We start from the raw sequence: 15,108 nt of genomic DNA, 5'->3' as shown, positions 1-15,108 counted from the left end.
TTAAGGATTTAGATTTGGTAGACAGAGTGCCTGAAGAACTATGGATGGAGGCTCGTAACATTGTACAGGAGGCAGCAACGAAAACCATCCCAATGAAAAGGAAATGCAAGAAAGCAAAGTGGCTGTCCAACGAGGCCTTACAAATAGCGGAGGAGAGAAGGCAAGCAAAATGCGAGGGAGATAGTGAAAGATACAGGAAATTGAATGCAGATTTCCAAAGAATAGCAAGGAGAGACAAGAAGGCCTTCTTAAACGAGCAATGCAAAGAAATAGAGGAAAACAACAGAATGGGAAGAACCAGAGATCTGTTCAAGAAAATTGGAGATATGAAAAGAACATTTCGTACAAAGATTACCATAATAAAGGACAAAAGTGGTAAGGACCTAACAGAAGCAGAAGACATCAAGAAGAGGTGGCAAGAATACACAGAGGAATTATACCAGGAAGATATGGATGTCTCGTACACCCCAGGTAGTGTGGCTGCTGACCTTGAGCCAGACATCCTGGAAAGTGAAGTCAAATGGGCCTTAGAAAGCACTGCAAATAACAAGGCCAGTGGAAGTGATGGTATTCCAGCTGAACTATTTAAAATTTTAAAAGATGATGCTGTTAAGGTGCTACACTCAATATGCCAGCAAATTTGGAAAACTCAGCAGTGGCCAGAAGATTGGAGAAGATCAGTCTACATCCCAATCCCAAAGAAGGGCAGTGCCAAAGAATGCTCCAACTACCGCACAATTGCACTCATTTCACACGCTAGCAAGGTTATGCTTAAAATTCTACAAGGAAGGCTCAAGCAGTATGTGGATCGAGAACTCCCAGAAGTGCAAGCTGGATTTAGAAGAGGCAGAGGAACCAGAGACCAAATTGCAAACATGCGCTGGATTATGGAGAAAGCTAGAGAGTTCCAGAAAGACATCTACTTCTGCTTCATTGACTATGCAAAAGCCTTTGACTGTGTCGACCACAGCAAACTATGGCAAGTTCTTAAAGAATTGGGAGTGCCTGATCACCTCATCTGTCTCCTGAGAAATCTCTATGTGGGACAAGAAGCTACAGTTAGAACTGGATATGGAACAACTGATTGGTTCAAAATTGGGAAAGGAGTACGACAAGGCTGTATTTTGTCTCCCTGCTTATTTAATTTATATGCAGAATACATAATGCGAAAGGCTGGGCTGGATGCATCCCAAGCTGGAATTAAGATTGCTGGAAGAAATATCAACAACCTCAGATATGCAGATGACACAACCTTGATGGCAGAAAGTGAGGAGGAATTAAAGAACCTTTTAATGAGGGTGAAAGAGGAGAGCGCAAAATATGGTCTGAAGCTCAACATCAAAAAAACGAAGATCATGGCCACTGGTCCCATCACCTCCTGGCAAATAGAAGGGGAAGAAATGGAGGTAGTGAGAGATTTTACTTTCTTGGGCTCCATGATCACTGCAGATGGTGACAGCAGCCACGAAATTAAAAGACGCCTGCTTCTTGGGAGAAGGGCAATGACAGGCCTAGACAGCATCTTGAGAAGTAGAGATGTCACCTTGCCAACAAAGGTCCGTATAGTTAAAGCCATGGTTTTCCCAGTAGTGATGTATGGAAGTGAGAGCTGGACCATAAAGAAGGCTGATCGCCGAAGAATTGATGCTTTTGAATTATGGTGCTGGAGAAGACTCTTGAGAGTCCCATGGACTGCAAGAAGATCAAACGCATCCATTCTTAAGGAAATCAGCCCTGAGTGCTCACTGGAAGGACAGATCGTGAAGCTGAGGCTCCAGTACTTTGGCCACCTCATGAGAAGAGAAGACTCCCTGGAGAAGACACTGATGCTGGGAAAGATGGAGGGCACAAGGAGAAGGGGGCGACAGAGGACAAGATGGTTGGATAGTGTTTTCGAGGTTACCAGCATGGGTTTGACCAAACTGCGGGAGGTAGTGGAGGACAGGGGTGCCTGGCGTGTTCTGGTCCATGGGGTCACGAAGAGTCGGACACGACTAAACGACTAAACAACAACAACAAACCTATGGGTAGTGTTGTTGGGTGTTGTTGTTGTTTTAAAAAAACCAGTTACAGCTCTGTTCTTGCCTAATATATACTCTCTCAGCAGTTTGTCCCCCAATGAGAAATTCCTTTTCTTTTTGTAGGTGGTGGGGCCTCCTGGTACAGGCAAAACTGACGTGGCAGTGCAGATAATCTCTAATCTCTATCACAACTTCCCTGAACAGAGGACCCTGATTGTTACACATTCCAATCAGGTAAATGAACGTTGTGCCCTGTTATTCCTATGACTGTTCCTAACTGTAGGAATGAAAAATCACAGGAGACGAGAGAGGCAGGTGTAACATGAGGCGTCTGTCTGGGCGGACCCTGAGAGCCTCTTTTATTGAATATTACAAGCATTGCCGCAGGTGTGCTTGTCGCTGATTGGTTGATACATAAGCATAAGGTGGGAATTATATGTGAGAGGTGGGGATTACATGTGATCATTTATCACTGATACATTAAAGGCTGAGAATCGGAGCTATAACTAGACAGGCATGAAGCCTCCTAATTAAATTGTAACTAGGGATTAATATGGCACGAAACAATATAACAATCAGGTTCTGTAGATGTGGTCAGCTAGGCATGGAGAGCAGGTACAGTTTGTTTTCCATGAGCTTAGGATGCCTGTTACTAATGATTGATCATAGCATGTAACAATGTAACAATCAGGTTCTGTAGTTGTGGTCAGCTAGGCGTGAAGAGCAGGTTCGTACAGTGTGTGCAAAAGCAGGGAAAAACCTACGAGCAAGACTTCTCAGAAAGCAAGAGAAAAGAGGAGCAAGGCTTCCCCAAAATGGAGCAGTTTTGTGCAGAAAGAGACTAACAGTTATGTGCAGAAAGAAGACTTCCCTTTATCTGGTGCCGTGAACATATAATGCAGCTTGCAGGCGGTCCTTCAAAGAAAGAAAGAGTTTTATCTAACTAAAAAGAAAAAAGAAAAAGGTTAAGTCCAGTCAAAGGCGACTATGAGGTTGCGGTGCTCATCTCACTTTCAGGCTGGGGGAGCCGGAGTTTATCCACAGAAAGTTGTCCGGGTCATGTAGCCAGCATGACTAAACTGCTTCTGGCCCAACAGAACACTGTGACAGAAACCAGAGCGCACAAAAACACCATTTGCCTTCCTGAAGCAGTGGTACCTATTTATCTACTTGCACTGGTGTGCTTTCGAACTGCTAGGTTGGCAGGAGCTGGGACAGAGCGACGGGAGCTCACCCCATCGCAGGGATCCGAACCACCGACCTTCTGATCGGCAAGCCCAAGAGGCTCAGTGGTTTAGACCACAGCGCCACCCGCGTCCCTGCATTTACTTTTTTATCTGGCTATCCTTCTGTGCCACTGTGGAATGGGAGGCTTTAGGCTCTGGTGAAGCTGAGCAAAGTCTCAGCAAGCACCATGTGGTACTGCATTTTAGACTCAAGATTTTAGCCTTAAGACAGCATCTCCATGCCACATAGAGATGCTGCCATCATGTTGTATGGTGTCTTCACATGTATTCTGCATCATTGACTTGGGGGAAACACACCAGAGGCCCAGTTTGCATATATCACTTAGCCATAGTTTGCTTTTTTAAAACAAACAAACAAACAAACAAAACATGAGTCAACCACAAATTGTCCCACTCCTGTGGTTAGGTAGTCAAAACAAACTCTGGTAAAGAAAGGGTCCTGTTTTTACATTTAATCATTAAAACAAACCAAGGTTTGTAAGCCAACAACAAACCATAGCTTCAGCTCAGCTCATGGTTTGTTGGCAGTAAATGAACCATAGTTAAGCCACTTAGCAGGGTTTTGGCATTATGTGTGAACTCTGCTAAGTGGCTTAACTATTGTTTTATATGATACATAATAATTAATAAATCACAGATAAAATAAATAGCTAAATTATGTATCTGAGTAGGCTTCTTGAAATAAATAAATAAAACAGCAGGTGTCTAAAAACAATATAGCGAGGGTACTGGTCTAATTTCAATAGGCATTGGACTAGATAGGAACATTGCTCTTTTCTAGAAGGGTTTTTATCAGCAGGTTTAAATCTTATACAGTCACACCTCCGGTTGCGAACGTGATCCATGTGGGAGGCACGTTCGCAACCCGCAGCGTTCGTAACCTGAAGCGCCGCGTCTGTGCATGCACGCACGTGATGCGATTCGGCGTTTCTGCGCATGCACGTGACATCATTTTGTGCTTCTGCACATGCGCGAACGCCAAAACCCAGAAGTAACCCGTTCCGGTACTTCCGGGTTTGGCGCAGTCCATAACCCGCAGCGTTCGTAACCCGAGGTATGACTGTACATAGGTGTATGCTTGGCCCAGGTTGGATTGAAAGAGGGGTTGGGTCCTTTGGAATCAAACAGCAAGCTTTCCTTAGGGTTCCCAAGTGCAAATAGCTTCTTCATATTTGTTTTGTTTCAATTTCTACCAAAATAGGAATGGTTTTTCTAACATCCAGGGTTTCCCCGTAATAGCATCTGGATTCCTAAAATCTACTTTCCTGTTGCTCTTGTCACTCTCCAGGCCTTGAACCAGCTGTTTGAGAAAATCATGGCTCTCGACATTGATGAGCGCCACCTCCTGCGCCTTGGTCATGGGGAGGAAGCACTGGAGACAGAGAAAGATTTCAGCAGGTGAGCTGATAGCTCATAAGAAGCAGAACCATGTAAAATGTATGCACATAAGGAAGAAGGGTAGAGAAGACCTGATAATCGTTTGTTTTTATGGGGGTGGTTTTCTGTTGGGTGGCTTGATTTCTCTGAACAGCTGAAGGGTACTTTATTTCTGAGTCCTGCAACCTGTCCAAAAGCTCCAGGAGTAATGGAAGCAGAGGGACTCCTATAGACTGTTTCCCTTGAATATATAAGGGAAGTTGTTGTGAATAATTGTTAAAAAACCAAATACAAAACCATTTCACAAAAGGGATTTAATCCCTGCCTGCCCGACTTTACAATAATAGAACCCAGGGTCATCCAGTGAAGCTGAGTGGTGGGAGATTGAAATGAAAGAAGAAACTGTTTCACCCAATGCTTAGTTAAACTGCAGAATTTGCTACCCCAGGAATGAGTGGTGGTAATTGACTTGCATAGCTTTAAAAGATTAGACAAATTTATGTTGGAATTTTAGTGGCTACCAGTCACAATAGCTATATTGCTTCCAGCATCAGAGGCAGTGTGCTTCTATAATACCAGTTGTTGGTAATCACAACAAGCAGGAGTATGCTGTTGTACGCAAGTAGCTGGGGTAGCTCTGTTTGAAGAGCACGAGACTCTTAATCTCAGAGTCATGAGTCTAAGCCCCATGTTAATCAGAAAGATTCCTGCATTGCAGGGGGTTGGATTAGATGACCCTCATTGTTTAGTCGTGTAGTCGTGTCCGACTCTTTGTGACCCCATGGACCAGAGCACGCCAGGCACTCCTGTCTTCCACTGCCTCCCACAGTTTGGTCAGACTCATGTTTGTAGCTTCGAGAACACTGTCCAACCACCTTGTCCTCTGTCGTCCCCTTCTCCTTGTGCCCTCCATCTTTCCCAACATCAGGGTCTTTTCCAGGGAGTCTTCTCTTCTCATGAGGTGGCCAAAGTATTGGAGCCTCAGCTTCACGATCTGTCCTTCCAGTGAGCACTCAGGGCTGATTTCCTTCAGAATGGATAGGTTTGATCTTCTTGCAGTCCATGGGACTCTCAAGAGTCTCCTCCAGCACCATAATTCAAAAGCATCAATTCTTCGGCGATCAGCCTTCTTTATGGTCCAGCTCTCACTTCCATACATCACTACTGGGAAAACCATAGCTTTAACTATACGGACCTTTGTTGGCAAGGTGATGTCTCTGCTTTTTAAGATGACCCTCATGGTACCTTCCAGTCCTATAGTTCTGTGATTCATGCCCCATTGTGGGCTTCCCATTGGCATCTGGTTGGCCACTGTGAGAACAGGATGCTGACTTGATGGGCCTTTGGCTCTTCTTGTGTTCTTAAACTGCAATGCAACTTTGAAAACTATGAAGGAACTCCCTTGTTCAGAAGTGACTTGCCATTCACTTTGGAAGGTGGTTGTTTGTGAAACAAAAGTTCAAATCTTCCTCAGGTGCTTAACACTAATCACATGGTTCTTTGTGTGTTTGCGTCCATGCAGCTTTTTTCACAGTCCAGAATCAAATTGGTAGTCAGCAAAACTGAATCAACCATGTACCTCATTCTTCACTGTATTAATCTGATTTGCAGGTATGGAAGAGTAAACTATGTTCTAGCACGGAGATTGGAGCTTCTGCGGGAAGTTGGCCGATTACAGGAGAGTTTGGGGGTCCCTGGTGATGTTTCCTATACTTGTGAAACAGCTGGCCACTTCTTCTTATATCAAGTAAGAAATTAAATAAAGATTAGGCGTGAACATAGCATTCTAAGGAACTTAGATGGGGAATTGGGATGAAGTTCTCAGAACTTGGACTGAAGAACCCGTTGTTTCACTCTCAAATGCAAATGGCAACTGAAGCTATAATTATGCTGTTACTTCTTTTTGTTCCTATTGTTTCCACCCTGTGCGCGATGAGTCATAATTAGAAAGGCCAATGTTCTTGCTTTGTGTGACTTTTGGCAAGGAGTCTGAACTGGCGTACCCTCTCTGCCTTGATTATATATTATATAAGCAGTAACCCACCTTGAATGTTGAGAGAAGCATTCTAAAAGAAAAGAAAATACTCTTTATTATTTGCAGGGGATCTCTGTGAGATGTTTCATATTTCCTAAAGAAAAAAGTTATTTCAGTGTATTTGTAGATATGTTACAATATGGACTTACAATGGTAATTTAAAATGTTGATCTTGTGTTCATAGATTTGGGTCCAGGGATGCACAAGTGAAAGGTACTTTCACATGTCCATAATGGATTTGCTTGTTTCTGTCTTCCAGCTACATCTCCTTGGATGTCTTGAGTCCCACGCTAGAGAGGGGAGACTTTAGAGCAGGCATGGCCAAACTTGGTCCTCCAGATGTTTTGGGACTACAATTCCCATCTCCCCTGACCACTGGTCCTGTTAGCTATGGAAGATGGGAATTGTAGTTCCAAAACATTTGGAGGGCCAAGTTTGGCTATGCCTGCTTTAGATGATCCAGTAGAGCATGGAGAAAAAGGCCTAATGCTCTCCTAGTGTTCTGTGCAAAACGCTTCGGATTCTGGCCATAGTAAATACGAGATTGCAAAATAGCAAAGTTAATGTGATCACTTTTTTCCAGGTAATGTCTCGTTGGGAAGAATATATGAGCAAAGTGAAAGTTAAAGGTAGCAAACCTTCAGATGTTGCTGATATCTGCAGCTTCTTTCCTTTCCATCAGTATTTTGCAAATGCCCCTCAGCCAATTTTTAAAGGCAGGTCTTACAATGAAGATATGGAAATCGCCGAAGGATGTTTTAGGCATATTAAAAAGATATTCACTCAGCTCGAGGTAAGGTTTCTAAGAAGTTAACTGTGGCATTCCTTTTTCTGTTATAGAGAGGGAAAGAAAGTTCTGATAATGAAATGAGTAGCACTTCACATACTATACACACTATGTATACTGAATTTTCATAAGGTCCTGTAAATTGAAACTTGTCAAACAGTAAATAATGTAAACTTGGAAACTTTCTTGGGGGTTGCAATTTTTTGAAGAGAAACGGTTGTAGAAAAGATCCAGCTGCATTTGTGTGTGTTAAATTCTATTACTATAAAGTATCCTATCAGGAGTGTTTTAACACCTGAAATGATAAGAAATATTTATTTTAAAAAATGTAAGTCATTGGAGATATAGCAGTAGCAAAGTAGATTTTTTTTTACTTTGATGAGATTGTCCTAAAAAATAAAAACTATTTGAAGAATAGGGTTGAACAAAGGGAAGATGGAGCCTAAAACAGTAATCTTGGAAATACTAAAAACCATATGCAAAAATAGAATCAACAATTGGTGGGATGCTTGCTTCTAAAAGCAAATATCTTTTTTCATTAAATGATTATGCTATTCAGTTAAATGAATGAAATTAGAAACATATATACAAAGTAGGCAGAGCTTAATAAGAGGCTATAGCTTTTCTAAGATCCTTTTGTAAGATGTAGGTTAGAAAGCATATATCAAGCAATATTTAAATCCATTTATGATGAAATGTTACTGGAACATCCTGCACGTTTGCGTATTTTGTCTTATGTTATTGTTTTCATGGGCATTCAAAAAGCCTGTCATGGTGGTATTGTGATTATGATACTTGTTTTTAATGTATCTCAAAATTAATAATAAAACCTGGGAGGGAGGGGAGAGAAAATTGATCTGCTCGTCCTTGTGCTTAGAGGTGTTTTTCTGTTGATCAGGGATCAATAGATCATTGTTGATTAGGGAGTCTCCTAATTTCCCCAAATGTGCCAATTTTGAAATTCTGCATAAAGACAAATATACAGGAAGACAGATTGGTTGTCTATGCCCATCTGTGGAACCCTGCGATTGATTTAAAGTCGGGAAGAACTTTATGCCCAAACATCTGTCTCTGACATTCAAATGAATGGGAAAATATGTGTGTGTGAGTTCCATCTGCGCTTCAGAGCACCCACAGACCCCTGGATTTTGCAACTGTTTTCTTTGGTGGCAAGTTGAAAGTCACACAGTTTTATTGTAAGCGTGAGTATTCTGCATTGTTTCACAGAAGTGTGGCTGTCGCCTATTTTCTGTAGGAATTCCGAGCGTTTGAACTGCTTCGCAGTGGACTGGACAGATCCAAATACCTGCTTGTGAAGGAAGCAAAGATCATTGCCATGACCTGCACGCATGCTGCTTTGAAACGCCATGACTTGGTTGAGTTGGGTTTCAAGGTAACGCCACTGTGGACAAAATGTTAAGGCTTCCTTGTATTAATTGTGTGTCATCTGCTGCTGTTAAGAGGGTCATAAAGGCAACAGGTAGGAGAAGGAATGTGTTGCAAATTGGCAAAAAGGATGGATGCTGGATTCAATTGGCCACAGCTTTATTTAGTTACTTAGCTATGTCATACACATAGGAACACTGTGGCAGAAGATCAGTACTATTCTACCTGATATGGACTGTGGAACTGGTTTGCCTGTCCAGCCTCTTTTGTCCCTTGGGTACCATGGCTCAAGCCTCAGCCATGAAGCTCTGTACTACACCATATGGATAGGTAAAGAGCTGGTCGTAGACCCAGAAGCCACCCAGATCTCCCGGATGTCTCACACCTTCACCATCCTGGAGGGAAACTTACCAGAGCAGCCCAACTCTGAAATGTTCTCTTGTGCCAAGATACCTTCTAATAGTCGCCAATTTATGAGCCTGCTCCTCTTCCCTACCTAATTGCTTTCAGGATCTGTTAGCAGGTACCACACACATTGTGAAGTCTAATTGCAGGCATACCAAGCCAAGAACATACGTGTCAAAGACATAGAAAATGCATTCAAATGTTGGTTGCATTCAGCATCCTGTCAGGTTTGAGTTTGGTGTAGCTTCACTATATCCTGACTAGACATGTTCATATCTTTCAAGTAGCTCTGTTTATGCAAGCAAAAAAATGAGAAACCACTACTCAGAAAGTCAAATGATACAAGTTTTACTATAAGCAAAATACATTATGCACATACTATATTATTTAATAAATTACCAGATGCTGTGTGCACACCAGTAAGCAAATGGCTTCCGATACAAACTAATCATTCCCGCATTAAAACAAAAACTTAACATATTTCTCTTTAACCTCCTAGTATGACAACATCTTAATGGAAGAGGCTGCTCAGATACTGGAGATTGAAACTTTTATACCACTCCTCTTACAGGTAAGAACACTTGCAGCACTTCAGTTTATGACCATTATTTCAATGTAATTATTTTACTATTTGTCCTTAAGATTGTATTGGTTAATAACATTAATTTTTTTACCATGCATGAAAAAAGAAACATTCCAATTGACACCTTATAATAATAATAATAATAAATTTTATTTATATCCCGCCCTCCCCAGCCGAAGCCGGGCTCAGGGCGGCTAACAACAATCAAATAATCAGTCAAATAATCACACAATCTAAAAATATTTCATTATAAAAATTAATTAAATCAAATTGATGGCAACCAATTAAGCAAAATTCTGTGCAGGTTGCCAGAGGAGGGAGTCAGGCTGTGCCCTGACCAAAAGCCTGGCGGAACAACTCTGTCTTGCAGGCCCTGCAGAAAGATGTCAGGTCCCGCAGGGCCCTAGTCTCTTGTGACAGAGCATTCCACCAGTTTGGAGCCGCAGCCGAGAAGGCCCTGACTCTAGTTGAGGCCAGCCTAACCTCTCTGAGGCCTGGGACCTTGAGGATGTTATTATTTGCAGACCGTAGGTTTCTCTGTGGGGCATACCAGGAGAGGCGGTCCCGTAGGTACGAGGGTCCTAGGCCGTATAGGGCTTTAAAGGTTAAAACCAGCACCTTAAACCTGATCCTGTACTCCACCGGGAGCCAGTGCAGCTGGTATAATACCGGATGAATGTGCTCTCGCAGCGAAGACCCCATAAGGAGTCTCGCCGCGGCATTCTGCACCCGCTGGAGTTTCTGGGTCAGTCTCAAGGGCAGCCCCACGTAGAGCGAGTTACAATAATCCAGTCTGGAGGTGACCGTCGCATGGATCACAGTGGCTAGGTCAGGACGAGAGAGATAAGGGGCCAACTGCTTAGCTTGGCGGAGATGAAAAAATGCCGCCTTTGTTATAGCTGTAATCTGCGCCTCCATAGAGAGGGAGGTATCGAAGATTACACCCAAACTCTTAATGGCCGGTGCTGGCACTAATTGCACCCCCGCAAGAGATGGGAGTTGCCCCCTCGATCCCATATCGTCCCGCCCCAGCCAGAGGACCTCTGTCTTCGAAGGATTTAACTTCAACCGGCTCCCACGTAACCATCCAGCCACAGCTTCCAGACATCTGGTCAGTGTGTCTGGGGCCGAGTCAGGATGGCCATCCATCAACAGATAGAGTTGGGTGTCATCAGCATACTGATGGCAACCCAGCCCAAAACTCCGGACAAGCTGGGCGAGGGGGCGCATAAAGATGTTAAAAAGCATCGGGGAGAGAATTGCACCCTGAGGCACTCCACACACCAAGGAGTGGCGTGATGACAATTCCCCCCCAAGCGCCACCCTCTGTCCCCGACCAGAGAGAAACGAGCACAGCCATTGAAGGACTGTGCCCTGGATCCCCACGTCGGCAAGGCGGTGGTCCAGGAGTTCGTGATCGACCATGTCAAAGGCTGCTGACAGATCTAGAAGAATCAGCAGCCCCGACCCGCCTCGATCCAGCTGCCTGCGGAGATCATCTGTTAGGGCGACCAGAGCCGTCTCGGTCCCATGACCAGCGTGGAAGCCGGACTGGAATGGATCCAGAGCAGATGTTTCATCCAGAAACCTACCAAGCTGTTCAGCAACCGCTCTCTCAATCACCTTACCCAGGAATGGAAGATTCGAGACCGGGCGGTAATTGGATAGATCTAAGGGATCTAATGATGTTTTCTTTAAGAGCGGACGCACCACCGCCTCCTTCAGTTCCCCTGGGAATATCCCGGTGCCAAGGGACAAATTGATGATATCCCCCAGGGGGGCCCGCACCTCGTCTGGACACGCTCTAATCAGCCATGACGGGCACGGGTCAAGAGGACAGGTGGTGGGCTTTCCAGCTTGGAGGAATCTGTCCACATCGGCTGGAGATATCCGGTCAAAGTGGTCCAATACTGGACCCGAGGACAGTCGAGGGGCCTCCAGTTCCTTTATTGTATCCAAATTGGCAGGGAGGTCATGGCGGAGCAACAGGACCTTCTCCGCAAAAAAGCTCGCAAATGCCTCACAGCTGTGTGTCAGATTGTTATTTAAATTTGGCTGTCCTTCAAGGGACGTTAAAGACCGAATTATACTAAATAATTGCGCCGGGCGAGAGCTAGCGGATGCAATGCACCTTTGTTCTGAATGTTGGAAAGCCTTACGAATAAGGAACAATATCGGGAACCTAACGATGTAGCTGGGCTCATCTGAATTTAAATAAGATTTATGTCAAGAAGGAATGATTTGCAAGAAGACCACATTACTTGCTTCTTAACACACAGTGGCCATAGAAGAAAAGACTGCAAGTGACAAGTGTTGTAGTACAGAAGAATCTATTCTTCCTAACAGGTGTTTTTTTGCACCTCTTCATTTATGAATACAGAATAAAGATGAAGCTATACATTTTTCTAGCTTTGAAAGTAATGTTTACCACAGTACAGTAAATGTAGAGCTCAAAAATAGTGGTCCCTAATAGTTCTAGCATTTCAACCCTAGAATCTTGCTTGTTTTCGATAGAATCCCCAGGATGGATTCAGTCGACTGAAGCGGTGGATTATGATTGGGGACCATCATCAGTTGCCACCAGTCATTAAAAACATGGCTTTTCAAAAATATTCAAACATGGAGCAGTCTCTTTTTACGCGCTTTGTCCGTGTGGGAGTGCCAACTGTGGACTTGGACGCTCAAGGAAGAGCAAGAGCAAGGTAAGGCAACAGGAAAAATAAAAATTATAGGAGGTCTTGTATGAAGAAGCCTGTCTTGAAGGCTATGTATGCCTAATGATTACTATAACAAGTTTTTCGTAGCGGTGGACTTTTCTCTCTTGTCAGTTTCATAACAGTAGCCACTCCACCTTTTACAGTGTTCAGATTGTAATGCTAAGGTTATTGAATGAACTGAAGAAGGCAAATAAGCCTTTTCAGATCATGCATTACTTCTCTAGGCTATAATGATGGAGGAGGAGCATGCTGTGAATTGTGCTCAGTGACTCACTCAGGTGATATGCAGTGGTATCAGCAAATACAACCTGAAGTGAACATTGTTTGTAGGTGACTAATGACTATCAGTTCTGTTCTTTAAAGCCCCCTGAAAGCAATTTTGTATCAGTACCCAGTGCACTCAACCCATTATTGCAAAGATTCATGCTTGTGCAATGGAGCATTCTCTCCTCATCCTGAAACCTTCTGGTTTGGAAGGTCGTGTGAACCCCCCAGAACAGAATTGGGGGGGGTATGGGGGAGGATAGAGTGAAAGTTCTGTTGAGCAAGCATAAATCCTTGCACTCGCACAGGGGACTTCAAAGCACAAACAGGCAGCAAGATGCTGCTTAAAGGAAGGTCTCCTCCTTTGTTTCAGCTGTTTCACTGCAAACCCCTTTAAGTGCTTTGAAATCTGTGTTGCATCTCATTCTGCTTATTGGTACAATTCCAAGTGTAGGCGATTACCTATAGCAATTTAAATATTTCAGACCTTACAGGAGTCTGGCTGTTCTAAATGTGTTCTCCTTTTATTGTGATTCTCATTTTGCAGAATTGTTCTCCTTCCTTGCTCCTCACTGTGGTCCAGTAAACATGTTTTGTAATAATGTATTTGCTTTTCATGCATGAAATTTAATTTTGAAGGTGACATGGAGAAATAGTAAAGGAATATATTCACTCATGTTGACAAATTGACAATAATTGTCTTCAACTCTATTTCCCATAAAGCTTATGCAATCTCTACAACTGGCGTTACAAGAACCTGGGTAACTTGCCACATGTGCAGCTCTTGCCAGAATTCAGAACAGCAAATGCTGGTTTCTTGTATGACTTCCAGCTCATAAATGTAGAAGATTTCCATGGCGTAGGAGAATCTGAACCCAATCCTTACTTTTATCAGGTAAGGGGGAAACAATTCATAATAGTTTTGGTACTCACATCAGGGTGTGTACTTACGATGAAAACAGAATGCAAGTTTTAGTTTTGTAATATTAAGTTAAATTGCAAGCACTGAGAAATAGAAATCTTCCCTCCATCACTACCACCCCATTGTACAGAAAAAATATATCTTATGGGTTGCAGGTGATGGAGACCAGTTGCAGTTCGTGCCATTTGGCTGGAAGTGGGAATGTTCCTTTCTGAGAGGTATATGTAAATATGTGTGCATATACATCTGTATACTACCATAGCGTCTTAAAAAACTGTCGCTGTACAGATGCCAATAGCATTTAAATTTCATTTTTTTGCTCTCAGGAAGTCATAGCAAGGAAATGTCTTTAATAGGCAGGAGTCATGTTCTCCCAAGTGGTGGTTTTGCTCTATCCTAGCTGCATGAATATTATCTGACCAAGTGCATAAAACAAGTTCCTCTCCTTTGCAGAATCTTGGTGAGGCAGAATATGTTGTTGCACTGTTCATGTACATGTGCCTGCTAGGATACCCTGCAGAGAAGATAAGTATCTTGACAACCTATAATGGCCAGAAACACCTCATTCGGGATATTATTAATCAGCGTTGTGGGAATAACCCGATGATTGGAAGACCAAACAAGGTAACGTTCCAGATACTATTCACTTGCATCTTCCTTCCTTCCTTCCTTCCTTCCTTCCTTCCTTCCTTCCTTCCTTCCTTCCTAATATTTATAAACAAGCCTACTAGTAGGATTTTAAGTTTGTTCACTGGTTGAGCTGATTGCTGCCTGTGTCAGTATGTGCCACTATGTCATTTGTTGTTTTTCCTGTCTAATGTTGAGCCTAAAAAGCAAATTAGGCACAGAGATCCTAGCTGGTGAATTGCAGGAGATAATCTAGCAAATTATAATTAGATGTCAGATTTATATGCAAATGGATTTTTGAGTCATTAGTTCACAAAAGGCATAGCTTTGTATCTCGAAGGAGAATATTTTAATTATTCAAGACTTGTTCAAAAGCAAAAATAAGCCCGGAAATAGAGCACAAGATGTTATAATGGCTAATTACATTGCATAGGCTTTTGCCAAGGCTTGCCCCATAGCGGTATTTATAAGCAACATCAATTAAGATTAGGAAAACTGTAACCATTAGTAGCTACATTTCAGGAATCACATTACTATGCAAGAACATGATATACGGCGCCTCTTAAATTTTGCACAGATGTTTTTTTGATGAAAACATTAAATTTTAAATAAGCGAAGTATGCATTTTCTTTGTATTCCGAAAACAGTGTAGTTAAGGCACACATCTCTGGTTTTAGTGCATATTTCATCATTTTTATTGCATAAATGGCCTTTGGTGCATATATTCAAGGAATAAA

The 15,108-nt window shown here is 42.8% G+C and overlaps 1 protein-coding gene and 1 long non-coding RNA gene across 2 annotated transcripts in view; one reads left to right on the top strand and one right to left on the bottom strand.

Moving 5' to 3' along the window:
• The window catches only part of LOC308596420, a 47,901-nt gene that overhangs the window by 11,710 nt on the left and 21,083 nt on the right, over nt 1–15,108 (bottom strand). The gene's annotated exons all lie outside the window — the stretch shown is intronic.
• Nucleotides 1–15,108, top strand: part of AQR (aquarius intron-binding spliceosomal factor) — a 58,910-nt gene that overhangs the window by 37,699 nt on the left and 6,103 nt on the right. Inside the window, exons 23-31 of the mRNA XM_081207852.1 lie at nt 2,145–2,255; nt 4,557–4,666; nt 6,257–6,392; nt 7,264–7,473; nt 8,723–8,860; nt 9,758–9,829; nt 12,356–12,543; nt 13,546–13,717; nt 14,198–14,368. Coding sequence (XP_081063978.1) covers nt 2,145–2,255; nt 4,557–4,666; nt 6,257–6,392; nt 7,264–7,473; nt 8,723–8,860; nt 9,758–9,829; nt 12,356–12,543; nt 13,546–13,717; nt 14,198–14,368 — 1,308 coding nt within the window. The remainder of the gene's footprint in view (nt 1–2,144; nt 2,256–4,556; nt 4,667–6,256; nt 6,393–7,263; nt 7,474–8,722; nt 8,861–9,757; nt 9,830–12,355; nt 12,544–13,545; nt 13,718–14,197; nt 14,369–15,108) is intronic.

This window comes from Podarcis bocagei, assembly GCF_964188305.1.
Source record: "Podarcis bocagei genome assembly, chromosome: 1".
NCBI lineage: Eukaryota > Metazoa > Chordata > Lepidosauria > Squamata > Lacertidae > Podarcis > Podarcis bocagei.
This window is presented reverse-complemented; position numbering and strand designations above follow the sequence as displayed.